This window comes from Chiloscyllium plagiosum, chromosome 5 (genome assembly GCF_004010195.1).
Source record: "Chiloscyllium plagiosum isolate BGI_BamShark_2017 chromosome 5, ASM401019v2, whole genome shotgun sequence".
In the NCBI taxonomy this organism is placed as follows: domain Eukaryota; kingdom Metazoa; phylum Chordata; class Chondrichthyes; order Orectolobiformes; family Hemiscylliidae; genus Chiloscyllium; species Chiloscyllium plagiosum.
In genome coordinates this window covers 32093581-32121209 of record NC_057714.1, presented here as the reverse complement: position 1 = coordinate 32121209, position 27629 = coordinate 32093581, and the positions used below count along the sequence as shown (strand labels likewise).

At 40.6% G+C, this 27629-nt stretch overlaps 1 protein-coding gene across 1 annotated transcript in view; it reads left to right on the top strand.

Annotated features, from left to right (window-relative positions):
- The window catches only part of LOC122549788 (leucine-rich repeat-containing protein 72), an 84967-nt gene extending 57735 nt beyond the window's left edge, over positions 1 to 27232 (top strand). The window contains exons 6-9 of the mRNA XM_043689821.1: positions 8384 to 8473; positions 8565 to 8711; positions 17177 to 17207; positions 25083 to 27232. Coding sequence (XP_043545756.1) covers positions 8384 to 8473; positions 8565 to 8711; positions 17177 to 17207; positions 25083 to 25239 — 425 coding nt within the window. The 3' untranslated portion in view covers positions 25240 to 27232. The remainder of the gene's footprint in view (positions 1 to 8383; positions 8474 to 8564; positions 8712 to 17176; positions 17208 to 25082) is intronic.
- The last annotated feature ends 397 nt before the right edge of the window (positions 27233 to 27629 follow it).

Genomic DNA, 27629 nt, shown 5'->3' with positions numbered 1-27629 from the left:
AGTTTATTACGGTAGAAATAAATATAAATGAACCATACTGCTAATTGTTTTGATTTTGTTTTGATAAATATTGCTATAATAGCAGTAAGTTTTCAACAACTGTCTCCAACTTAGTTTTTTTTATTCTGTGATTAATCGGAAATAATGCCCACAAATGATCAATTTATATAATGACCTGTAAAAATAAAAAGGTTTGAATTATTGAATCATAACAGTCACAAATATGCAATATGTTTCTTTTAATGGCATATCTTTCATAGATAATTAACTTTTTTTTCCCACAAACATAAGCATTGGAATGTAACTCTAATTTACACCAAGTCCTGTTCCCCCATCACTTTTGTGCTCTTAGTCTGATTTTGCAACCAGATTGTGAATCTCACTAGGGTGTCGTAAGAAGATTATTTACATCTCATCATGATCTAATTTTGCATCATTAATCTGCAGTTTCCTAATCTCTAATTTGCCAGCGAGGAATTAGATGACCGCAGACATGAACTTCAGAGTGGATATCTCCCAACTCCAGTTTGTCGCATGTTCCTCCACGACTCCAGCTCAGACAGTTCTCCAACATCTCAGGTTACAAGGCATGGGCAACAACTGCCTGCAACCCCCAATCCACAGAGGTTGGCTAAAACTCTCGACAGCCTCACCCGTGATCCCAAGGCACATTTACGACTCAGAATATGGTTTTTCTCTTCAATATTTTGGAGCACACCGCTGCCTTGCAGTTAATGCTATTGCTGAACCCACTTTGTGCATAGAGACGAACACCCCCTTCGTGGATTGGACCAGGGTGCACCTCGCTTACTCTCCTAGCTCTCACTCACTTTTTACCTATTTGGATGCACACTGCATCTTTGCCTTGCCTTGCTTTGCCACTTCATTTGGAACTGAGAGGTTCGCAGTCTTTCTGTGTTGCCTTGCCTCTTAGAGCAGACTCAAAGGCAGGCAACTTGTTATGATTGTCAGTAGTGATCAACTGAGGGGTGAATATTTTGATTTGATTTGATTTGTTATTATTGTCTTACGTACTGAGATAGAGTGAAAAGTATTGTTTTGCATGTTATCCAGCCAAATCATATGTTACATAAGTACATCAGGGTAATAGAATAGAATGCAGGATATAGTTTTACAGATACAGAGAAGGTGCAGAGAAAGATGAACTCTAATATTTGAAAGGTCCATTCATAAGCAGGGAAGAAGCTACTTTTGAATCTGTTGGTATGTGCTTTCAAACTTTGTATCTTCTGCCATATGGAAGAGATTGAAAGAGAGTGTAACAGGGGTGGAAGGGGTCTTTGATTATGTTGGTTGCTTTCGCAAGGCATTCGGGAGTTTAGATTAGATTCCATTCAGTGTGGAAACAGGCCTTCGGCCCAATCAGTCCACACCGACCCTCCGAAGAGTAACCCACCCAGACCCATTTCCCTCTGACTAATGCACCTAACACTATGGGCAATTTAGCATGGCCAATTCACCTGACCTGCACATCTTTGGATTGTGGGAGGAAACAGGAGCACTCAGAGGAAACCCACGCAGACATGGGGAGAATGTGCAAACTCCACACAGTTGCCCGAGGCTGGAATTGAACCTGGGACCCTGGTGCTGTGATGAATGGTGGCATTCGCAACTGTCTATAATTTCTTGCAGTCTTGGCAGAGCAGTTGTCATACCAGGCTGTGATGGTTCCCGATAGAATATTTTCTATGGTGCATCTATAAACATTGGTAGGAGTCATTATGGACATGCCAAATTTCCTTAGCTTTCTGAGGAAGGAGAAGCATTGATGTACTTTCTTGACTGTAGAGTTGACGTAGATGGACCAGGATAGATTGTTGGTGATATTTCCTCTGAGGAGCTTGAAGCTCTTGACCATCACCACATCAGCATTATTAATATAGACAGGATTGTGTCCTCCACTCTGCTTCCTAAAGTTGATGGCTGACTGCTTTGTTTTACTGACATTGATGAAGAGATTGTTGTCTTTACACATGCCACTAAAATCTCTGTCTCTTCATTGTTTGAGATCTGACCCACTACGGTGGTGCCAACAGCAAGTTTGTAAATGGTGTTAGAACTGAAGTTGGCCACACAGTTGTGAGTGTATTAGGAGGATAGTGAGGTGCTGAGTACGCAGCCTTGCAGGGCACTGGTTTTGAGGATTATTGTGGAGGAGATGTTGTTGTCTCTCCTTATTGATGACAGTCTGTGAACCAGGAAGTTGAGGATCTAGTTCCAGAGTGGGTAACGGAGTCCTAGGTCTCTGAGTTTGGAGATGAGTTTGATTGGAATATAGGGGTGTTGAAAGCAGAGCAAAAGTTAGGATTCTGACGTAGGTGTCCTTATTATCCAGATGTTGCAAGGCTGAGTGTATGGCTGAGGAAATGGCATCTTCTGTGGACCTATTGTGATGGGAGATGAATAGCAGTAGATCAAAGCAACCTGGGAGGCTGGAGTTAATGTATGCCGTTACTAACCTCTTGAAGACTTCATAATGATGGATGTCAGGTGTCAGGACCACAAGGCAACAGTCATTAAGGCGTGTTGCCTGAACTTTCTTTGGCACTGGGATGATAATTGTCTTCTTGAAGCAGGTGGGAACTTCACATTGAAATGAGGAGGGATTAAAGATTCCTGCGAATACTTCCTCCAGCTGGTCCACTCAGAACCTGAGTGCATGGCTAGGGACTCTATCTGGGCCAATCACTTTTCATGGGTTCATTTTCAAGAAGGCCAATCTGATGTCTGTGGCAGAGAGTGTGGATACACGTGCACCTGAGACTGTTGAGGCAGGTGACAACATTTCACTGATCTTCTGTTCAAAATGAGTATAAGGTCAGTGAAATTCTGTCATCTGCCCCAGCAGCCTGAGGTGCACCTGTGCCCATAGTTAGCACCATGTGGCTGTATGGCCCTCTTCTACATCAGTGTCGCGTCTACACCATCTGCTGGCAGCATCCACAGCAAACATATTGCAAGTGCTTCAAACAGTTATCGTAGAAGAATCCCTACGGTGTGGAAACAGGCCATTTGGCCCAACAAGTCCACACCAACTCTCTGAAGAGTAACCCACTCAGACCCATTTCCCTACCCTAGCCATGAATCAAAGTCAAATGGAAGTAGCCCTCCGTCAAGTCAAGGGAGATTGCCGTCAATCATAGCATACCAGCACTTTAAGTCAATTGCACCATTTGCAGACATGCTACGGCTTGGACATGATTATTCAGCCGCTTGGGATGTCCAAAATAAGGGCTCCATACTTTTACAATCTGGGATTGGGTCATGTCCAGTTTTGTGTGATGGTTGAGCCAGTTTGGAGAACAGGGGGTCAATCAAGCTGCTCAGAGATCAATCAGGGGCTGGTCACTCATTGGTTGAGGCTATCCTTTCAGGTCAATGGGAAACGTCACAATCAGTTCGACAGGTCTAGTCATGGAAAGTTTAGGGGGTCTACCAGGGTGCCACTCTACTGATTGGGATGCTGGGGAAATCAGTTGTAAGGATTGAAGGCATCATAGTGGGATGTAGAGAAGACAATAATTGTGAAAGGTGGTGATTCAACATATAAGGATGGCAGATGATAGAGCATGGGTAAGGGCTACTGTGGCAGAGGTGGGGTCGTGATAATTACTATCCCCTGGCTTTGAGGGGGGTCAGTGTATCACTATTTTGTGGTTCATAAATAATTGCATTAATTTAAGAGATTGTGTAGTGATTGTTAGGAGATCAGCCAGGTTGAACTCATAGAATAGGAGTTCCTGATTGGAGGTGTTAATGTGGTCCAATTAGGGAGCCCTGGCTGAAAATAAGAAGAGGAGCGTGATCACACAGCATTGCTCTTTTGTGAAGGGCACTGCTTGTCACTGGCCACTTGGGTGTTTTCCTATCTTCCTGGTGGTGGAAATTGAATAAAGACTCATGCACTTTTGTGTCTCTCACTGTGTCTCACACCTGCACACACACACCATGGGTGCTAGGGAAAAAATAAGCACTACCGCAGTTAGGCGGTAGTGTGGGGGTTAATAAAAAAAAACAGGAGTCCCCAGTGCTTATCAAAAAAAACGGAGAGAAGGGCATTGCTTGTCACTGGCCACTCGGGTGTTTTCCCTATTGAGAAAAGAAAAAAAAAGAACGTGATCACACAGCATTGCCCTTTTGTGAAGGGCACTGCTTGTCACTGGCCACCCGGGTGTTTTCCTATCTTCCTGGTGGTGGAAATTGAATAAAGATTCGTGCACTTTATGTCTCTCACTGTGTCTCACACCAGCACACACCAGCTGGGGAAAAAAAAGCACTACTGCAGTTAGACGGTAGTGTGGGGGTTTAATTTAAAAAAAAGAAGAAAAAAAAGGAAAACAAAAGAGGAGCGTCAACTGCAGGTTGCGATGGTTCACGGACTCCCAGCCCAACTGCTTGTTCTGTGCTGCTGTGGAGTCCATGGACCACGTGTATATTGGGTGTGGGCGTTTGCACTCCCTTTTTGATTTTCTTAAAAACCTCCTCCTCTGCTTTTGGTTGCACTTCAGTCCCACGCTCCTGATCTTCGGGCACCCGTTACGGAGGAGGGAGGGCAGCTCTGAAGACCTCCTCGTGGGTCTGCTCCTGGGCCTGGCCAAAGTGGCCATAAACAGGTCCAGGCAGCGGGCCGTGGAGGGGATCGTTAGGGCCAACTGCCTGCCCCTCTTCCGCAGTTACGTTAGAGCCCGGGTGTCCTTGGAGAAAGAGCACGTGGTCTCCACCAACACCCTGAAGTTGTTCAGGGAGAGGTGGGCGCCGCAGGGAGTGGAGTGCATTATTTCCCCCTCCAACTCTATTTTGATTTAATCCCTGCCTTCCCCTTCACTGTTTGATCACACAGCATTGCCCTTTTGTGAAGAGCACTGCTTGTCACTGACCACTCGGGTGTTTCTTTTCTTCCTGGTGGTGGAAATTGAATAAAGATTCATACACCTTGTATCTCTCACTGTGTCTCACACCTGCACACACACAACATGGATGTGGGGGAAAGAAAGAAAATAAAGAAAAAAAGGGTATGTAAATTATTTGGATGTGAACATAAGAGGTACAGTTAGTAAGTTTGCAGATGACACCAAAATTGGAGGTGTAGTGGACAGTGAAGAGGGTTACCTCAGATTACAACAGGATCTTGACCAGATGGGCCAATGGGCTGAGAAGTGGCAGATGGAGTTTAATTCAGATAAATGCAAGGTGCTGCATTTTGGGAAAGCAAATCTTAGCAGGACTTATACACTTAATGGTAAGGGCCTAGGGAGTGTTGCTGAACAAAGAGACCTTGGAGTGTAGGTTCATAGCTCCTTGAAAGTGGAGTCGCAGGTAGATAGGATAGTGAAGACAGCGTTTGGTATGCTTTCCTTTATTGATCAGAGTATTGAGTACAGGAGTTGGGAGGTCATGTTGCGGCTGTACAGGACATTGGTTAGTCCACTGTTGGAATATTGTGTGCAATTCTGGTCTCCCTCCTATCAGAAAGATGTTGTGAAACTTGAAAGGGTTCAGAGAAGATTTACAAGGATGTTGCCAGGGTTGGAGGATCTGAGCTATAGGGAGAGGCTGAAAAGGCTGGGGCTGTTTTCTCTGGAGCGTCAGAGGTTGAGGGGTGACCTTATAGAGGTTTACAAAATCATGAGGGGCATGGATAGGATAGATAGACAAAGTCTTTTCCCTGGGGTCGTAGAGTCCAGAACTAAAGGGCATAGGTTTAAGGTGAGAGGGGAAAGATATAAAAGAGACCTAAGGGGCAGCTTTTTCACGCAGAGGGTGGTATGTGTATGGAATGAGCTGCCAGAGGATGTGGTGGAGGCTGGTAGGAAGGGTTTGGAGGGATATTGGCCAGGTGCTGGCAGGTGAGACTAGATTGGGTTCGGATATCTGGTCAGCATGGAAGGGTTGGACTGAAGGGTCTGTTTCCATGCTGTACATCTTTATGACTCTATGAATGTCAGGCATCCTGTCACTCTGAAAGCTGTCTCTGAGAGCTGGATCATGTCAAGGAATCACCATGTGTAAATAGAGGGCAACTTGGTGATGGAATACCTGTCTCTGTGGAGTTATTTCAGAACACAAGTCACTTTGACACCATGGCATAAGCACTTAATGCAGGAAAGCTGGTCAAACATTTTTTAAATAGTTTGATAATTCCATTTTTAAGCTATTTATTCATTCCTAAGGTATGGGTCTTACTGGAAAGCTAGCATTTCCTTCCCTCAAAGACATTAGTGAATGAATTTGTATGTCATTTGAGTGTTTTCACAGACATTATTACTTAATTTTTAACTGATTGAGCTTAAATTCACAAGTTGTGTGGCTGCATTTGAACTTGTTTTTCCAGGTTGTTAGTCCAGGCCTCTACATTACCAATTCAGATTCACTGTTAGTGTACTACTGTACCCTTTTTTTGGGAAATTTAAAGTGTTGGTAAAGCAATGGAGGATTTTTTTGTGTTCTATGTTCATATCAAATTTTCATAGCATGCGCTTACATCAAATATTTTTTCTTAAAACAAGGTTTATTTAATTTCAGGAGAAAGTGAGGACTGCAGATGCTGGAGGCAGAGTCAAAATGTGTGGCACTGGAAAAGCAAGGCTGGTCAGGAGAGTCATGTTTCGAGCATAAGCTCTTCATCAGGAATGTGGGGATGGGGGCCAAATGGGACTTACAGATAAATGGATGGGAATGGGGCTGGGCTGAAGGTAGCTAGGAATGTAATAGGTAGACCAAGGTGTGTGGTGGTGGTGATAGGTCAGAGCGGAGTGTGGAGTGGATAGATGAGAAGGAAGATAGACAGGACAGTTCAAGAGGACGGTGCCGAGTTGGAGGGTTGAATTCGACTCTCCTATTTGTTCCACGCCCCCCACCAACCCACCCTACACTCCTGGCACCTTCCCTTGCCACTGCAAGAGGTGTAAAACTTGTGCCCATACTTCCCCCTTCACCTCCATCCAAAGCCTCAAAGGATCCTTCCACATACGGCAGAGATTTTCTTGCACCTACAAGTACCTCATCTACTGTGTATGATGATCTCAATGTGGTCTCCTCTATATTGGGGTGACAGGATGCCAATTTGTCGAATATTTCAGAGAACATCTCTGGGACACATAGACTAAACAACCCCACTGCTCTGTGGCTGAACTCCCCTCCCACTCTGCCTAGGACATGCAAGCCCTAGGCCTCCTCCACTGCCAAATCCTAGCCACGCGACGACTGGAGGAAGAACACCTCATCTTCTACCTTGGGACCCTCCAACCATATGAAATCAAAGTCGATTTCACCAGTTTCCTCATCTCCCTTCCCCCAGTGCTATCCCAAATTCAACACTCCTATTCGCCACCTCTTGAATTGTTCTACCTGTCCATCTTCCTTTCCACTTATGTGCTCCGCCTTCTCTTCCAACTTATCAGCATTACCATCCACCTTCATCTACTTATCACATTCCCAGCTACCTTCCCCCCAGCCCTACCCGCCTCCCATTTATCTCTCAGCTACGTGCCCCCCCCCCAACACACACACACACATTCCTGATGAAGAGCTCAAAATTGTTGAAAAGTGTGGTGCTGGAAAAGCGCAGCAGGCGAGGAGCAGGAGAATTGACGTTTCGGGCATAAGCCCTTCAGGAATCAAAATGTCAACTCTCCTGCTCCTCAGATGCTGCCTGACCGGCTGTGCTTTTCCAACGTCGCACTTTTAGACTATTTAATTTCAATTTAATAATGTTACTGTAAGAAGTTACAGTTTTGGAAGATGTTAATACATTTATTTTCACAGCTAAACACAATGGATTAAGTTATTCAATGGCATGGTGCTTCACAAAAGAAAAGATTTGAGATAAGTATCTCCGTTCTTTCTGAGTTTTATTCATTTTCATTCTCACATCTCTCCTGAGAGCATTGACACTTTTTGGGTTACATTTCATCTCATCTGCATTTTGGCAAATAACATCTCACCCACAAGGGTCAAATAAATGTCAATACATTCATAGGATAAACCCAACCAAGTAAGCCTTCATCACCATCATCATTATAGATGCAGTCAACAAATGTAGGACAGACAGGTAATTGAATCTCACACTTTCCGGATCTGTATCACTCCACTAAACTTTACTGCTGAAGTATTAGAAGCAAAGGTTATTTTTGATTATCTTTAAATAAGATAATCAGACCTGTATTTGATAGCAACACACCAAATGTGTCCCAAAGTACTTTAATTTGAACTGTTAACAAAATCTTCAACTGGAAAACATATACTTTGCACCAAATTAAATCATTTGAGTATTCTTAATAATTTAAATATCAAACTGAACACTTGCATCGTAACATCACTTTTCTTGGTGTAATTTGATGTTGTAAATTTGATTCTCTTTCAGATTTATTCAATAATCCTTTGACACAGGAGCAAGATTATCGCCTTTATGTCATCTACCATGTGCCTTCAGTACAGCTGCTTGATAGACAGTGTCAGTTATTCAAAACTTTGAACTTTATTTTTGAAAATTTTGAAATTTGAATTGCTAATGATATTACAGTGCATACTCATTCCTTGTACAGTGATTACTCAGAAGGAGCGAGATGCTGCTTTTGGTACCTACTGTCAAGATCAATTCCGAGTACGTCAATCTTTGGCTTTTGGGCAGAGAAAACCATATTTTACTGTTCAACACATCACACCAAAGAAAACTTATAAGAAATATCCAGGTGGGGATTTGATCATTACTTAAGTAAATATTATAATTAATTTGTGAAATTAACTTTATCTGTTAAAAATATAATGGCTGCAACTACCAAAATAAATGTTACCATAATGGATGGTTTATTAAGAACACTTCATATTTAATGTCACTTTACCTATGGTCATTGATGAGACCAGGTTGTAAATATGATAGGGTTGAAGGGGTAGAAGATTTTTTTTCAAAAATGCATAAATAAGTAAATGTGTATCTATAACGCAGCAGTCGTGACTCCTCATACAAGATTCTTAATAAATGAGGCTTCAAGCATCCAAAACTGACAGCTATTTATAAACTGAGTCTGAGCATTCTTGAGACCCATACCTTTGATAATGTGTCTTGAACTGACATAATCTCATAGCTAAGGTTTATCTCTCGTTATTTTATCAGAAAATTTGAGTGCTCTTAATAATTGGCATTGATGTTCCAAGAGAGCACATTGGCACATGTGAGCTATCAGAAGCAGCAGGATAGTATTCCACTATAATCCGTAACCTCAAGATGTGGCATATTTCTCACTGTGCAATTACAATCAACCCAGGAGAATCAAATCTGATACACTGATGAATGTTGAGCAGCATGTATCCAGTGTACCTCAAAATGACATCCCACAAGCAATAGATCAAATTAAACCTCTTCAGTCCCCCCACATCCAGCCCTGATATAAGTGGACAATCAAACAGTTAAAAGAAGGAGAAGACTGCATCATCATTTGCATCCTCAATGATGGATGAAGTTACTTTGCGTGCAAAAGGCAAGATTGACGAGTTTGTAACCATCTTCAGAGAGAAATGCTGAGTGAACTCCTTTGTTGATCCACCACCATCTCAAATCTCCTTTGGTGATCCATCACCATCTCAAAACCATCTTGACTATATTTACTCACTCGGTGTGATATTAAGAAACAGCAGAGTGCACTGGTTGCATCAAAGACCAGGACAACAACATAGTTCAGGTACTAAACTTTGTGCTCCAGACTAACTATGCCATAATCCAAGTTGTTCTAATATGCCTATAAAACTGAGATCTACCTAATAGTATGTCCAGATCACAAATCTAATCTGGCCAATTACTATCTCATCGATCATTGCAGCCCAATTTAGGTAATTCCAGGATAGCTCTGTTCCTGACCTTGTAAAGGATTAGTAAAAGCATAGATAAAAGCTGAATTCGGAAATGAAGTAAAAGTGACTGTCTCTAATATCAAGGCGGAACTTGTTTTTTTCGCATCAAAATCTGCGAGCAAAATGGACATCATTGAGAATTGGGGAGGGGGTCAGCAGTATAATCCATGAGTTGATGATCTACTCAGCATTCTTTTGTTAGAAAATCACTTACGGGATGTGGCCAAGATTGGACATCTCCAATTGCCCTTGATGTCATGGTGGGCTATCCTTTTGACCACTGAGTGACTTGATAGGTAATTTTAGGAAACAGTTAAGAGTCAGCCACATGGCTGTGGGTTGGCATCATATAACAGACACATCAGGTAATTATGGCCCCTTTCCCTGAAAATCATTAGAGAGAAATTGTGATAAATTGGTCAGGTCACTGGACTAATAATTCAGAAACACAGACAAGTGTTGAGGATACATGAATTTGAATGCCACCATGACAAATGAACAATTTAAATTCTATAAATATTTGGAGTTTAAAGTTAGCCTAATATTGGCCATAGCCATTGTCAATTGTCATAAAACTCATCTGGCGCACTAATATCATTTCGGAAAGGAAATCTATCATCCTTAACCAGTCTGGCCAAAAGTGACTCCAGACTCACTGTAATATGACTGGAGTTAACTGCCTGTAGAAATGGTCTCGCAAGGCACTCAGTTCTGTCAAACTGCTACACAGCCTGTTCATCCAGCTAAGTCTGACTTACCAACAACTTGGCTTATGCCAAAACTAGGAGAGTGATTGCATAGACTAGCCAAACAACAGCCTGACATAATCATTTTCATGGAATCATGTATTACAGGTAATGTTCCAGACACTGCCATTACCATCCCTACTGATGTCCTGTTACAATGCTATATGGTCAGGAGGGGTTGCCTTGGGTGTCCTCAACATTGACTCCAGCTTCATGAAATCAAGTAAACTATGGGCTATGCTGATGCAGCATTTTGAGGAAGCATTGAGAATGGCAAGAGCAAAAGATGTACTCTGGATGGGGGGACTTCAGTGCCCGTCAGCAAGAGTAGCTTAGTAGCACTGATGTCGACTGAGGCGCTCGAGTCCTAAAAGACATATCTGCTAGACTAGGTCTGTGGCATGTGATGAGGGAGCCATTAGGAGAGAAAAATATAAAACCTAATTTTCATCAATGTATCTGTTGCACATGCATCTGTCTATAGCAATTTGGGTAAGACTGACCACCACACAGTCATTAAATCTGCTCTCTGCATTGGGGTTATCTTCCGTCTTGTTAGATGGCACTCATGGGCATAGATAGTAGTCACCCCGGACCCAGGTGTTGGTCCTAACTTGGATCCCTGCCCTTGCCACACTCTTAAACTGAGCACTACCAGCCCACCACCCTAAATATTGGACCATATTGTAACTCCCTGTCCTGGCCGTTGGTGGCATTACTACCAGGCTAAATGGAACAGACTTCTAACAAATCTAGCACTTCAAAACTGGGCACCCATGAGGTGCTATAGGCAATCACAATCTGTAATGCTATGGCCTGGCATATTGCCTATTCTAACATTATCATCAGGCTGGGAGGACAAGCCTGGTTGAATGAAGAGTGCAGGAGGGTATGCCAAGAGCAACACCAGGCGTACCTAAACATTTCTGTGGGTCCTGACAACATTCCTGTCAATGATCCTGAAGACATGTGTTCCTGAACTAATCATGCCCCTAATCGAGCTGTTTCAGCATAGCTACATCATTGACATCTACCTGCCAATGTTGGACCTTACCCTATCATATACGGTGCACAAGAAGGAGAACAGATTCAACTTGACGAATTACCAGCTTGTCAGTCAACTCTCCATTGAATGTAAAGTTACAGAAGATGTTGACATTTCTATCTATCAATACTTCCAAAGAAATAACCTGCTCATTGATGCTCAGTTTGATTCCCACCAAGGCCACTTGGCTCCTAACTTCATGACAACCTCAGTCCAAGCAGAGTCGAATGAGCTGAACCCCAGAGATGAGTTGAGAGTCTCTACCCTTGACATCAAGGTAGCAGTCAATCAAGTAAATAATCTAGGAGCCTTAGCAAAACTGGAATAAATAGGAATTGGGGGAAATTGGAAATGAAGATGGTTGTGGTTGTCGGAGATCAATAATCTCAGCCCAAGGACATCACTGTAGGAGTTCCTCGGGATGGTGTCTTAGGGTCAACCTTCTTCGGTGCTTTATCAATGACCTTCCTTTCATCACAATTTCAGAAATGGGCATGGTCTCCTGAAGCTGCCTGAGTCTTTGTGCTGCAAGACCTGGGCAACATTCAGGCTTGGGCTGATAGTATGTCACATTTGTGCTGCACAAGTGCCAACCAATAGCTATCTCCAACAAAAGGACACCTAACCATCAGTCTTTGACATTTAATGGCATTAATGAATATCTCACAATTAACATTCCCAATGGTTATTAATGATCAGATCAACTATATCAATGCTATGGCTGCAAGATCAGATCAGAATTAGATCCTTGTCTCTTAATTATTCAGTGTTAGTGGCTAACATGGTCAGGTGTGAATTCATGTCAACTTAAATTAAGAGAAAATTTCAATTCATTTAAGTTTCCACTAGATGGCAACCTTTTATTTTGAAAGACAACTTATTTCAATTGAATTTTTAAACTTATTTTCAAATAGTATAATCCAAATATTTGATTGTCTTCAATACTGCGAGATGTGGTTAATCATAAACTGTTCAACTCACCTTAATTTATGCTGCAGTTTAAAATCAGTATGCTCTATTTATAACAAAATCACTTTGCATACTGCTGGAGATTTATATAAAAAATAAAGTACAGAGGAACCTCAATTATCCGAGGAATACGGCCAGGGAGTATTTCATTCAGTTAATCGAATTCCAGATAATCGAATGCAGGATAACATAGTTTAGCCAAGTACCGGGACCTTGTGATCTTGCCAGATAATCAGATATTCAGATAATCAAATGTCAGATAATCGAGGTTCCTCTGTAGTATCCCATGTACTTTTCAAAAGGAGTTAGTGAATATGCTGTTTTATAATAAACAGGGCTGTTTATACCATGTGAAGAATACCAGAAGGGAAGTTGACTTATGGTACAAGACCAATATGGATTATTTCCATTCTTTAGTTGACCTGAGAAAGTAATTGCAGACTTTCTCTTTGAACCATTGCAGCTCATGCATTGATGGTGCTTCCATTATTGTATTCAATAGGTAATCCCAGAATATGGACCCATCAATGATGAAAGAAAATGTTGTGTCTTGCTGGAGTACATGGAGTTTATGGTGTTGTCATGTCATTGCCATTGTTGTCCTTCACATAGGAAATGCAAGTCTGAGAAGTGCTATTGAAGTGGGATCAGTATGATGCATCCTGTTACAAAGAAGTTGAAACCATAGTGCAATAGTGGAGGAGGAAGTTGGCTATTTAGTTTGGTGACAGGAGTATCAATTAAACAAATTGCTGTGTCTTGCAAGGTTCAGTGCTGTTGTGGGAAAGATAGCCTGCTAAGTGTAGCATTCTTATTTTCCCTTTCCTGCTCAACTTTCATGTCATAGCTGGATTAAGGCTGTGACAAACGTTGAAGCTGAATGGTAGACAAACAGGAGGTTGGAAGGACCCAGCAAGCCAGGCAGCATCAGGAGATGGAGAAGTCAGCGTTTTGGATATAACCCTTCTTCAGAAATGGAGAAGGGTTACGCCTGAAATGTCGAGTCCTCCACCTCCTGATGCTGCCTAGCTTGCTGTGTTCTTCAAACCTCCTGCTTGTCTACCTTGGATTCCAGTATTTGCAGTTTTATTTATCTCTGAATAGTTCTGAAAGAGCTAAACATTCACTGTGAGTAATCAAAGATGCCACTAGCTGACACTGTTGTTGAACCCTTAAAGTTACTTTATTGATTATGGAATTTGGAACATGGTCTGGTTAAATTTGTACTAAATCAAAAATATCTTGTGTAGGTATCAGGAACATAATGTCAGTTAAGATGGCGGTGGCATGAGGATTGAGCAGAGTGTCAACAAGATTGATTCACATTTCTTCAGCATTGCAGCCTGTGTTTTGGAGCCCATAGCTTTCACTGTGTCCATTTTTTATTTCATATTTAAATGTAAAATAAATGTATGGAACTGATTAACCCTAGCATCTGTGTTGGTGAGGACCTCGAAGGAAGTTTAGTAGATTGGTCTAACATTGGAACTTTTGTCTATTAATATTTCAGTTTTGTTTCTTGCATCCTTATTCTGAGTTTCACCATAGTTCAAGATGGAAATATTCATAGCCCTTCTGTCTTCTGCTACTGCCTGATTCTTTTTCCCTATTCTCAGAAGGCAAGACGTATTGAAAGGATCTATTGGTTATGTGACAACTGATTTGGTATATTTTTTGAGATATGTTTCATGTAGCTCTTGACTGTCCTTGACTCCATGTGGTCTCTACACTGAATGAAGCTAGAAAGGTAAACAATGTTCTGTTCTGTACTCTGGACTGTGGATGTATATGATCCTGCTGCTGTTTATGATGGCCCGCAAGTATTAATAGTATTCCGGTATTGGATTGCAAGACCCGTCCTTAGTTTCACCCATTCATGGGATCAACACGCTTTGAGAGAAGTTGTCCTTCCAAAGGATAAGTAATCCTCCTAAGTATCTAGTCAGGATCTGTGATGACTCCAGCAGGGTTTGCCTCTGTGCATTAATTGTATGAAAATGATGCCAAATTATTTAGTTGAAATGAACAATATTATTTCTGGTGTTTATGCTGGTAAAACAACAGTGTCAACTTTTACCCCCTCAAAACGGGTGTCTCCAGTTTGCAAAAGCTATATGAAAGTATATTTAAGAAATTCTTTAGTAGGATTTTTGTGGCTATTTGGTATCTTTTTGTTTTCACTTATTTGATAGGTATGTCTTACTTCAGGTTTTTTTTTGTTTTATGTATGTATGAGGTTTGAATTTTAGATTCCCAACATGAAGTAATCCAAGAGTAATGGAGATCAGGCTACACAAGACACAGTGTGCACCTAGTTATCATTATCTTCCTATCCACATTTATTTATATTTGCAAAGGACAATACCATGTTAGCATATCATAAGCATGATTTATACAAATTGTGTTCTCATGAAAATGTCCTGTTGTCGGCATAGGAGCTAGAGCCAACCTATACTGTGTCAATGTCTCTCACCGCAAAAGCGGGTCAGTGTTCACAATGGTAAAGCTAATGGTAATAATATCGAAGTAATTCTTAGCACGCCCAATTAGAATGTTTATTTCTGGAATATATAAAACTAAAATTAAAGACGTAAAATTAAAGTCATGGCAATCAATATTATTCATATTTCAATGTTTAGATGTTACAAACTTAATAGTCCTACCAATTATAATATTTCCATTTTATTGATTATGGAATTTGGAACATGGTCTGGTTAAATTTGTACTAAATCAAAAATGTGTAGGTATCAGGAACATAATCTTCAACAGAAAGCTAAGTATCTTGGCCTGGATCTTCCACTCGCCTTGAGCTTTCACACTGCAACATTGGAATTTCTTGCCAAGTCTTCGGAGCTTCACTTTTCCAGAAATTGTAAATGCAGAGTCCAATGCAGAGTTCCTTCTCAGAGTTGTAATGCTGGGAGAAGAAAACACATATTCCCTTAATACAGTACAAGCTGCTGTAAGCTAGGTTTAATGGTCCACTGTGAATTTTACAGAATGGATGAATGTTAGTGAATGGGTGATTACATGAATGGGTACGTGTGTAATTTTATTTGGAGGGTGGCTGGTAGATAGGGTGGCAGGTTGCTGAGGTGGGTACATGAGGTGGTTTGGGGGTAGTCGGCACAGGTTGGTTGCAGGTAATTAGATCGTGTTTAGTACTTTATCGATGGAAGGTAGTTAGGATGAGAGAACATTCAAGTTAGGGTTGTGGGAGAAATCATGGGGCAGAGGTAGTCAGGTCTGGTCAGTGAGTTAGTTGGGTGATCAGGAGCTAATGTCATTGGAAGGGGTAGTCAGGGGATGGGGTGTGGTCAAGTGGATGTTGAAGGTGGCTGGCTTGATGGAGTGATGGTCAAGGGGGGAGTTAGGAGCATGGGTGTTCATTGTGAGTAACTGGGATGTCTGCTCTGTAGTTACCTAGGAGTTAGAGTAGATTTTAATCTGTCTTAACGTTTTCTTGATAACTCTTCAGGTAGTAACTGCAGAATCATCTAAAGTTTCTTCATACAACTTCAGAGTTGGGGACCTTTGCAAAAAGTCCTGGGGAGCAGGGAGATTGCCTGTCAGAAGTTCAAACCTCTGGACAATTCCCACAGGCGTTCTTGCGTCTTCTGATGGGTTCCTGACATGCATCTTGGTCTGGTCTCAGATGATTGAAAGATTGGAAGATTTGAGCCATTATCTGATTCCAAACTGGGTCAAGATCAATAATAACCATTTATTGTAAGATCTTTTCTCTTGGAAAAAAAATCTTCTTGACTCTCCAAAGCTAAAATCAGGAATTTACCGAATGGACATACAAATCCTCCAGCTGCCACTTTGTACACCACTTGTTGGATACAACATAATGCTTTGTCACTATCTTATATATCACCGGTTATTCATGTTAGTGGTATTTTTGAAACTTGTATTTTGTTGAGAGAGTTTTTTATCCCTATTCCATTGAGATGTGAAATCTTTCAGCACAGTACATATGTGTTATACACCCAAAGGATAGATATAGTTTCTTTTACTCTATCCTAGGAAAATGATTAGCTGTCAAATCAGAAAACTAACACCTACTTTGCATTGTGGCATTTCGGTTTCCTGTATCAGCTATCCATTTGGCATCTCTGTTTAAATCCTTCGGAAAATTTTATGTAATATATTTGTACCACGTTTACTGGAATGGTTCAAAACAATTTGACTTCAAACAGCAGATTAAAAAAATTATGTTAACTCATTAGTCTGGGCTTGGCTTTGAACCTGTGTACCAAAGATGAATGGATATTTTATTGCATCATTCAGTTTTCTAAATTGAGTTAATTTTAAATAGCTCAGTCATAAAATACAAATCAATCTGGTACAGGTATTGTTCTTTGTATTTATTCTCCATTTTATCTATATTTATATATTTGTATAATGTGTCGAGCTTTGTTTATCATCTTAAAATTAAATTCTGACATGGAACAATGCAAACGTAACACGAGGGCAGAGGGACCACTAGCCTTATAAAAACGCCATTGATGCCAATTTTAAAAAAGTAATTTTGATTTTATTTCAGGTGTTTTAAACCAAGAGAACAAAATGATCAGGTTTGTACCTTCTTCAATTCATACTAAGAAATTTTAAAGTGTTTTAGAAACATGCCTAACAATAGTTGCAACTATGAAGCAAGTTGAGAATTTAGTTTTTTTTAACTAACGTTTTTCTCTTACTGTGCTCCATGTGGAATGAGGTCAGATATGTCATCAGAAGATATCAGGAAACTGCTCAGTCAATTGATCGATCGTTGCCACAATATACAGTCGTATTTTTCTGTTGCTATTTGTTTCAAAGCAAATTGAGAAAGTACTAGATGTTGGGGTTTTCGAATTGTGTGCTGAAGTAAACAATGGGATTTAACTATCTGAAACATGCAATGTCACAAAACAAAAACCTAACAATTGGTTTTGTAGAGCTTGTACTGAATGATAACTGGAATCAAGTGAGGGTTAGTCCAGCTTCCTGTAACAGATAAACCACCCCAAGAACCAGTGAACCCAGTTGACCATTAGACGTGCACCTGATTTAAAATTAAAATAAAATTCTATAAATGCTGAATCTGAAGTAAAAATAAAGTGCTGGAAATATTCAGCAGATTGGCTGGCATCTCAGGACAGTGAAACAAAGTTAACATTTTGAATCAAATATGACAACTTCTGAACCTTTTTGGTCAGAAATGCCCCCACAATCAGTGGATCTTTCTACCTGTCTCCAGTACTCTTCCTGTGAAGGGTTTATGCCTGAAACATCGATTCTTCTGTTCCTCGGATGCTGCCTGACCTGCTGTGCTTTTCCAACATCAGACTCTTGACTCTGCTCTCCAGCATTTGCAGTCCTCACTTTCTTCCAGTACTCTTCACCTGAACCCTCATTTCTGTTCTCTTGCTCACTCCTGACCTTTTCATTGAGAACTGTTGATGTGTGATACTGGCCATCTTAACTCCTCTGCTCATATTACTTATTCTAACCTGCCTCCCTCTGAATTTGCTATGCACCTGATTTGTCTCTTTTGGGTTTCTTAACCAGGGTTCATAAAGTAGATAAAATGTAATCAGTTCAATTTGTTCCTCTTTGTTTTCATTTCCTAATTAAATAGCTATTTATAGATATCCTTGGGAAATGATATAATAATTCCATATTTTTATTATTACTTTACTTGTTCAGTTGGCATTATTTCAGTTTTAGAAAGATTGAATTTAAGTTGAAATACATAGATTGAAATGCAACACAAAAAAATGTCATTGACTCAATTGGTCTGTGGCAGTGTAGAAGCTCCGCACAAGTCTTCTCTCATTTCACTTTTTCAATGTATCCTGTTTTTTTTCTCACTCATCTGCTTCTCCTTAAATGCATCGATAAGAAATATCATTAGCATTCCATATGGTATCATTTATGGGATGTGGGTCCCAGGATTTATTGCCCGTGCCAAGTTGTCATTGAGAAGGTGGTAATGAGCTGCCTTGTTGAACCGCTGCAATCCACCTGCTGTGGGTTGACCCACAATAACATTAGGGAGGGAATTCCAGGATTTTGACCCAGCGACAGTGAAGAAACACCAATATATTTCTAAATCAGGATGGTGAGTGGCTTGGAGGAGAACTTGAAGGCGGTAATGTTTCCATATGTCTGCTGCCCCTGTCTTTCTAGATGGAAGCGGTCATGGGTTTGGAAGTTGTTGTCTGAAGATCCTTAGTGAATTTCTGCAGTGTACCTTGTAATTAGCATCAGTGGTGAAGGGAATGGATGATTGTGGGTGTGGTGCCAGTCAAGCATGCTGCTTTGTCCTGGATGGTGCCAAGCTTCTTGAGTGCTGTTGGGATTGCACTCCTCCAGGCAAGTGGGGAGTAGTCTATCACATTCCTGACCTCTGCCTTGTGGATGGTGTACAGGCTTTGGGGAGTCAGGAGGTGAGTTACTCACCACAATATTTCTAGCCTCTGACCTGCTCTTGTAGCCACTGTGTTTATGTCATGAGGCCAGTTGAGTTTCTGGTCAATGATAACCCCAGGATCTGGATAATGGGGGATTCAATGATAGTAACACCATTGAATGTCAAGGGGTGGTTGTTAAATTGTCTCTTATTGGTGATGGTCATAGCCTGACGTTTGTGTGGCGTGAATGTTACTTGCCACTTGTCAGCCCAAGCCTGGATATTGTTAAGATCTTGTTGCATTTGAACATGGACTATTTCAGTGTCTGATGAGTTGCAAATGGTGCTGAACATTGTGCAATCATCAGCGAGCATTGCCACTTCTGACCTTATGATGGAGAAAAGGTCATTGATGAAGCAGCTGAAGATGGTTGGGCCTAGGACATTACCCTGAGGAACTCCTGCAGAGATGTCATCGAGCTGAGATAACTGACCTCCAGCAACCACGACTATCTTCCTATGTGTCGGGTATGACTCCAACCACTGGAGAGTTTGCTCCCTGATACCCACTGATTCCAGTTTTGCCAGGGCTCCTTGATGTCACACTTGGTCGAATGCAGCCTTGTTGTTAAGGGCTGTCACTCTCACCTCACCTCTGGAATTCAGCTCTTTTGTCCATATTTAAACCGAGGCTGTAATAAGGTCAGGAGCTGAGTGGCCCTGGAACCCAAACTGCGTGTCGCTGAGCAAGTACTGTTTAATAGCACCGTTGATGACCCCTTCCATCACTTTACTGATGATTGAGAGTAGACTAAGGGGCAGATAATTGGACAGGTTAGATTTGTACTGCTTTTTATGTACAGGACGTACCTGGGTGATTTTCTGCATTGTTGGGTAGATACCAGTGTTGGAACTGTACTGGAAGAGATTGGCTAGGGGAGTGGCATGCTCAGGAGCACAAGTTTTCAGTACTATTGCTGGAATGTTGTCAGGGCCCTTTGCTTTTGCAGTATCCAGTATCTCCAACTGTTTGTTGATATCATGTGGAGTGAATCGAATTGGCTAAAGTCTGGTAACTAATGCTGGATATCACTGGAGGAGGCCGAGATGGTTTATCCACTCAGTACTTCTGGCTGAAGACTGCTGCGAAAGCTTCAGCCTTAGCTTTTGCAGTGATGTGCTGGACTCTTCCATCATTAAGGATAGGGATATTTGTGGAGCCTCCTCCTCCTTCAGTGAGTTATTTAATTATCCACCAACATTCATGACTGTATGTGGCAGGGCTACAGAGCTTAGATCTGATCTGTTGGTCATGGGATCACTTAGCTCTGTCTATCACTTGCTGCTTATGTTGTTTAGCATAGAAATAGAAATGGCTTCATCAGATTGACACCTCACCTTCAGGTATTCCTTTAGATGTCATTCCTGAAGAAGGTCTTTGACCAGAAAGGCCGATTCTCCTGCTCCTTGGATGCTGCCTGACTTGCTGTGCTTTTCCAGCACAACTCTCTAGACTTTGATAAAAACTCCAGCTTCTGCAGTCCTCACCCTCACCTTCAGGTATGCCTGATGCTGCTCCTGCCATGCCCTCCTGCACTCTCCATTGAACCAAGGTTGATCCCCTGGCTTGATGGTAATAGTTGTGTGGGGGATATGCGGGCATGAGGTCACAGATTGTGATGGAGTACAGTTCTGCTGCTGTTGATGGCCCACAGTGCTTCGTGGATGCCCAGTCTTGAGTGCTGGGTCTGAAATTGTTGTTCAAAGTCTGTCCCATTTAGCACAGTGATAGTACCACACAACATGATAGAGGTTATTCTCAGTGTGAAGGCAGGATTTTGACTCCACAAGGACTGTGGTGTGATCACCCATAACTGTGCTCTCATTGACAGATGCATCTTAGAAATTGTTAAGGATGAGGTCAAGTAAGTTTTTCCCTCTTATTGGTTCCATCACCAACTGCCCCTGACCCAGTCCAGTAGCTATGTCTTTTAGGACCCAACCAGTTCAATCTATAGTACTGCTGCCAAGCCACTCTTGGTGGTGAACATTGAAATGCCCCATTCAGATACTGTTGTGCCCTTACAATCTTCAGTGCTTCCTCTAAGTGTTGTTCCAACATGGAGGAGTACCGATTCATTAGCCAAGGGAGGACAGTACGTGGTAATCAGCAGGAGGTTTCCTTGTCTGAAGTGGGCACTGCAGATGCTGGAGATTAGAGTCAAGATTAGAGTGGTGCTGGAAAAGCACAGCAGGTCAGGCAACGTCCGAGGAGCAGGAAAATCGACGTTTCGGGCAAAAGCACTTCATCAGGAACCAAAGAGGTTTCCTTGTCCATGATTAACCTGAAGCCACAAGACTTCATGGAGTTTCAGAGTCAAATGTTGAAGACTCCCAGCGCAACTCTCTCCCGACTGTATACCACTGTACCTCTGCTGGGTTTGACCTGCCAGTGGAATAGGACATAATTCTAATCAGTTTTCAGTAAAGAAGATTCTCCTGAACTCTGTCTTGGATTCATTAGTCACTTACGTTTATGGCATTGAATTTTGGGCTTTCCTACAAATGGAAATATTTTCTGTACATGTATCCTGCTGGATCTGTTGAGTAGATTTATCTCTGAGTCCTCTCTTTTCTTGAGAAAAGTACCCCAAACTATAAATGAATATTTCTTGATAGAATATTTTTTCTTCTAATTTCAACATGGAAACAAAGAGCAGGAGCAGGCTATTGGACCTTTTCAGTTTGCTCCGCCATGCAGTTTGATCGTAACTGCTCCTCTATCTCAATGTCATATTCACACTTACTCCCTAAACTTTTTGGCATGTTTAAAAATCTAGCAAAGAAAGTCTCCCTTTCAATGAATATATTCAGTGACCTGGCCTCCACAGCCTTCTGCATTAAAAAAAATCCACAGTTTCACTACTCTTTGAATGACGAAATAGAAACAAAGAAGAAAAGAACAGGAACAGGCCATGCAACCTCTTGAATCTACCTCGCCATTCAACATGATCGTGGCTAAAGCCTTCTTATAGTCCAAATAAACCACATCCACTGGCTTCCCAATCAACTCCATGCATCCTTGAAGAACTCCAACAGATTTGACAAGCATGACTTACCTTTTGTAAATCTATATTTACTCTGACTAATTCTACCACTGTTTTCTAAGTACTGCACTATAAGATCCTTTATAATGGGCTCTAGTCTCATCTCAGCCCTAAATGGTCTACCCATACCTTGAGACTGTGTTTCCCTGGTTTTAGACTGCCCAACCAAGGGAAACATCCTCATGGCATCTATTCTGCCCAGCCCTATTAGAATTTGATGTTTCAATCAGACCCCTCCCTCATCTGTCGAAACTCTCATAACTACAGTCCCAGCTGAAACAATCTCTCCTCATAGACAGTCCTGCTATCCCCAGTATCTGCTCTTCTTTTTTAGGTATGGAGATGATAACTATGTGCAATACTATACCAAATCACCACATAACTGCAGTAAGACATCCCTACTTCTGAGCTCAACTCCTCTTGCAATAAAGGCCAGCATTTCTAACTGCTTGCTGTACTTGCCCATCCACTGTGTGCAAGGACAGCAGGATCCCTTTCGTGCATCCACACTTCCCACAATACCCCCATTTAAGTAATATTTTTCCTTCCAGTTTTTCATACTGAAGTGTATAATTTCACATTTAGTCATGATGTATTCTCAACTGGCTGGATGACTGTTGTGATATAGAGTGATGCCACCGGATGAAGTTAGCATGAAGGACCCTCCTAAACATCTTCCCTTGTCCAAGGTGTGGTGACCCTCAGGTCACCTATGATGAGAGAACAGCATTATGGTCCAATAGAACTGTGGCAGCCTTATCTTTACCTCAATCTATCTAGCATGTGTAGGTGCACTCATTCAACTTGTCCAAATCACCTTGAAGCCTCTTTGCATCCTCTTCACAACTCTCAAGCCTGCCCAGTTTTGCGTCGTCAGCAAAGTCGGAAATACTACATTTGGTTCCCTTGGCCATGTAATTTATATCTGTTATATATACTTGAGACCCAAGATCCTTGTGGTAACCCACTAGTCACCACCAGCCTGATAGAAAAAGACCTGCTTATTCCACCACTCATTTCCTGTCTGTCCACCAATTCTCCATTTGTGCTGATGTATTCCACCTATTCCACACTCTCTCCCTTTACCAACTAATGTCTTATGAGGGTACTTTTCAAAGCCTTCTGAAAGTTCAAATAGAACATATCCACTTGTTCATATAATTTGTTCTTATCCAAGGTGTAATCCTTATCCATTTTGTAAAATTTATGAATGTTTATCAACATTTCTTACTTTTCAGTTGTACTGCTTTAGAAATGAAACCAGGGCATTATTTGTATTTTTATGACCTGGATAATTTTTCAAGATTATAAATCTGCATAATTAGTGGTTTCACTAATTAGTCCAGTTGCACTGAAGGCCAGTCGTGAGTCTACCATGTGCCTAATAAAGGATTTTGAAAGGCTGTACATATTATACCCATATCATTATCTTGTCGCCTTATGTGTTACTTCTGCAAAGAGTTCAATACATTTAGTTAAGCAAGGCCTACCCTTTTGAAATGTCTGCTGGCTATTCTTTATTGTTTTTTGGATTCTGGTTTTCTAGTGAAACATTTACACTACCAACTCCTTCCACTTTAAGAGCTGTTTTCACTTTGACTCGCAGTAAGATAGATTGTTAAGCACATGACCTAGGTTTGTGTGCAGAAATTCAAATTCTTACTCTCCTCAGGTTTTCACCTTTCATTATCATAGTACGCATAAAAATTTCCTATGGAAACCTATGTTAAGTTACATCTGGTACTGTGGATTGTGTCTGAAGATTTGCAGGGAACTAAAATATTGTGAAAATGTAAAGTGTATCTCAGTTAATGCTCAAGAAACAGAAGTACAAGGAATATGCAAACCTAAAACAGTAGAAGTCATCTAAATGATAAACTTACAATTCCCTCCATATCACCCTCATAAGCTACAGTATGTCACTTACATGGTCATAAATTTAGTTCATTAGAGATGGGGCAGTATTATTGAGAATCATAATAAATAACATAATAAATAACATATTCCAACACGACTACTTTTGTTGTATTGGAAGGCTGCTGAATAAAACACCTGCTCCTAAATGGAGAAACAAGTATGTTGTGTCACAAACAATTCAGACATTAGTATGAAATGTTCACATCCCAGTTTACATTCTGTTAATAGGTTTCCTTATGCTTGCTACATATGGTAATGTGTAAGGAATGTTGATCAAAATGAGAGAGTGTTCTTTGTCAGGTATCAACTATGTTGAAACTGTTGATCAACTTTTATTGGCTTTCTAGGTTACCACATTTGTCTATTGTTTTAATTATGCATATATGAGCAAGCTCCTTTATTAAAATTTTCAAGCCTTCTTCCCTAAGCAGATCTTTCTGGAAATATAGTTTGCAGCTGTTTCTGAGATTTTATTGCAAATAGAATATAAGGCCGACTCAAAGTGACCATAGGTCCTTTTGCATTAGGTCACAAAGTTTCATAATAGATTTTTTGGGGGAGTTTCCAAGTAGTGTGCTGCTCCTGAGATGGGTCTTCAAAGCTCTCTGCTGCCTCTACACTTGTCTGGAGGGGGTTGATATATAATAAACTAAAACAGAAATTACTGGAAAAGTTCAGCAGGTCTGGCAGCATCCATGAAGAGAAATCAGAGTTAATGTTTTGGGTCGAGTGACCATTCCTCAGAATATAATAAAGTCTGCCTCTGAGAAAAAAAACACAGGTAGCTAATTGATGCTAAATGTTTGGCGCATATTAGAATGGAGTATCCTGTCCCTGTAACACAGTTGGAAGTATCTTAATGGCAAAATAGTTTCTATTTTTTCAATTTATCTTTGGAAGATTTGACTTTAAGAAAATTAGCAACTCTTTGACATATTTGAATTTCAGTTGAATGCAAATTGACTTTTTAATTGGTTTTTGAAATGTAAGAATAATATTGTGTTGTTTTATTTCAATTTGATACGTTTCAGAGAGCTTTCTGAGGATATTATTGGTTCACAAATGAGACGAAGATCAATTATGCAGTTTTCTACTCTGGATTGGAATAAAGTTCCTAATGCACAACAGAAGCGTTTGGCAGATGAACCTTTGTATTCATCTCACATAATTGTTACCCAGTTCAGATGACTTCAATGCATCATAGTGTATTTGGCTTTGAAACAACATGCCAAGATATTTTAAAAATGTACTTGAAGGATAAATGCCAAAGATTTAATTCTTACTATTGTTACTCTCTTATTAGCATTTAAGTCATAGAAATGTACTGTACTATTTTCGCAGATCTTTCTACAATTATTTTGCCCTAACGTTTGTACTCTTTAAGGGTGCAGATAGAAAGACCTTCAATCTCTAAAGTAGATACCAGCATAAAGTACATCTACATATATATGCCAAGTTAGTAAAATGTCAAAAACAAAACAGACGACTGTGGATGCTGAAAATCTGAAAGAAAAACAGAAATTGCTTAGAAACTTAACGGGTCTAACAGCATCTGTAGAGAGAAAGCAAAGATAATGATTCAAGTCCAATGATCCTTCTAGGGTATAGAAGATGGTTACTGGACTCTAAACAGTAAGACCATAGAAGAAAGAACAGCAGTATGTTGTTCAGCCACTTGAGCCTGCTCTGCCATTCACTAGGATCATGGCTGATCCGACATGCCCCATGTCCACTTTCCTGTGTTTTCCCTGTTGTCCCTGATTCCTCTACTGATTAAGAATCTATCTCAGTCATAAATTTTCACAGGACCTTTGCACTCACAGCTTTCTGTGTCAAAGAGTTCCAAAATCTCACAATCCTCTGAGAGAAGAATTTTTTCCTCATCTCAGTCCATGATTGGTGCCTGTTTATGCTGAGACTCTCCTGGACTCTCATGGCAGGAGTAATAACTTGTTAAGACAATCCCTCCATACCAGGGATCATTTTAGTGAAGTTTCTCTGACCTGCCTCCAGAGAAAAACTCTGTTTTCTCACCACAGCTGAGATTTTCCAGCAATTTCTCTTTTTGTTGGTAAAATGTCAGCTATCTGGATACATGATGCTCCGGAAGTATATATAATAGCATATCTAAAGTTTTTGGTTATTTCAGTTTAATAAAAATAGTATGGTGTGCATTTTCTATTTTACATTGCACTTTCTGTACAAATAACGAATTACTTTGGTAGTACAGTCAACCTTAAAAAGTATCAGGTATTAAATTCATTTCCCATGTCAATTGGCAGTACATGTAGTTGTAACTAACATATTTTAGGCTTAATTACAGAAGGTATTAAAATCAGTAAGTGCTTCATGTTCTATTTTATGCTTTGCCATAAATTATCAACATTTAGCCATCATCATTTTCCCTCATCTCTCTAAGTGTTTGCTTTCTAATTCCACATTGTTAAGTGAACAGCTATTAACAGAGGGTGGAATGGTGAAGCTTGATTATGGACCTTCCTTTGCAGCAGCAAAGCATAATTTGAAATCCATTAGCTCCTAGATGTACATGAACCCATTATCTGCCGGGTCATTCACTTTTCTCCGAAACCCGTCTTGTAAATTTGAGAGAATAGTTAATGAGTAATTCTAAAGTGCAGCTGGTTCTTCAGTATTATGTTGTCCATACTGTGATTTTTCACCCAGTGTACTGATGGTGATGCAATTCTATATCAGAGACAGTGTTTGTTTTTTTTTTGGTAATTATTGAATATAAATGTTCAGAGGCATTTATTTATGCTGATATATTGTTTCTTTAACTTAGAGGATTCAGGGAGTATTTTATATAGAAAGATATGCTTTGAGAATTAGCTGCATTCATTTTTAAATAAAAAACTACAGATCACTCATCTTGAAAATATTTGATGAGTGGTGAGAGTTTGAGTACTATGCCTCATTTATTTATGATTGGAAGGAGTTTGCATTCAATATCTCCCTTCTTCCACTACCACCAAAGAAGTATAATGAGGTTAGATGTTAGATTTTGCCCTTAAGTATTCCTGGTGAGGAAGAAAGGGTAAACATTGAATTGCATATGTCAAGGTGACACAGAAGGTCCAGTGCAGTTGGAAGGTGCTCATACCAGGTTTGAGAAAATACAAGGTGAAAGTGAAGACTGCAGATGCTGGAGATCAGACTCAAGATTAGAGTGGTGCTGGAAAAGCACAGCAGGTCAGGCAGCAATTGAGGAGCAGGAAAATCATCAGGGCTTTTGCCTGAAGGGCTTTTGCCTGAAAGGTCAATTTTCCTGCTCCTCGGATGCTGCCTGACCTGCCGTGCTTTTCCAGCACCACTCTAATCTTGAGAAAATACAAGTCCAGACTTCAACATGTAGGGTTATTTTGGTTAGAATTTACATATAATGGGATGTGAAATTTAAGAATAAATGAGACAAGTAGACAAACAGTTTCCAGTGTCTCGGTATGTAGAATGAAGGGATATCCAAACTTGAACTGCAGAATGTATCATTGGAGTTAATGTTTGAAGCAGAAACCATGTCAATGTTTCAGAGTGGACTTGAAAAAAAGGAAATAAAGAAT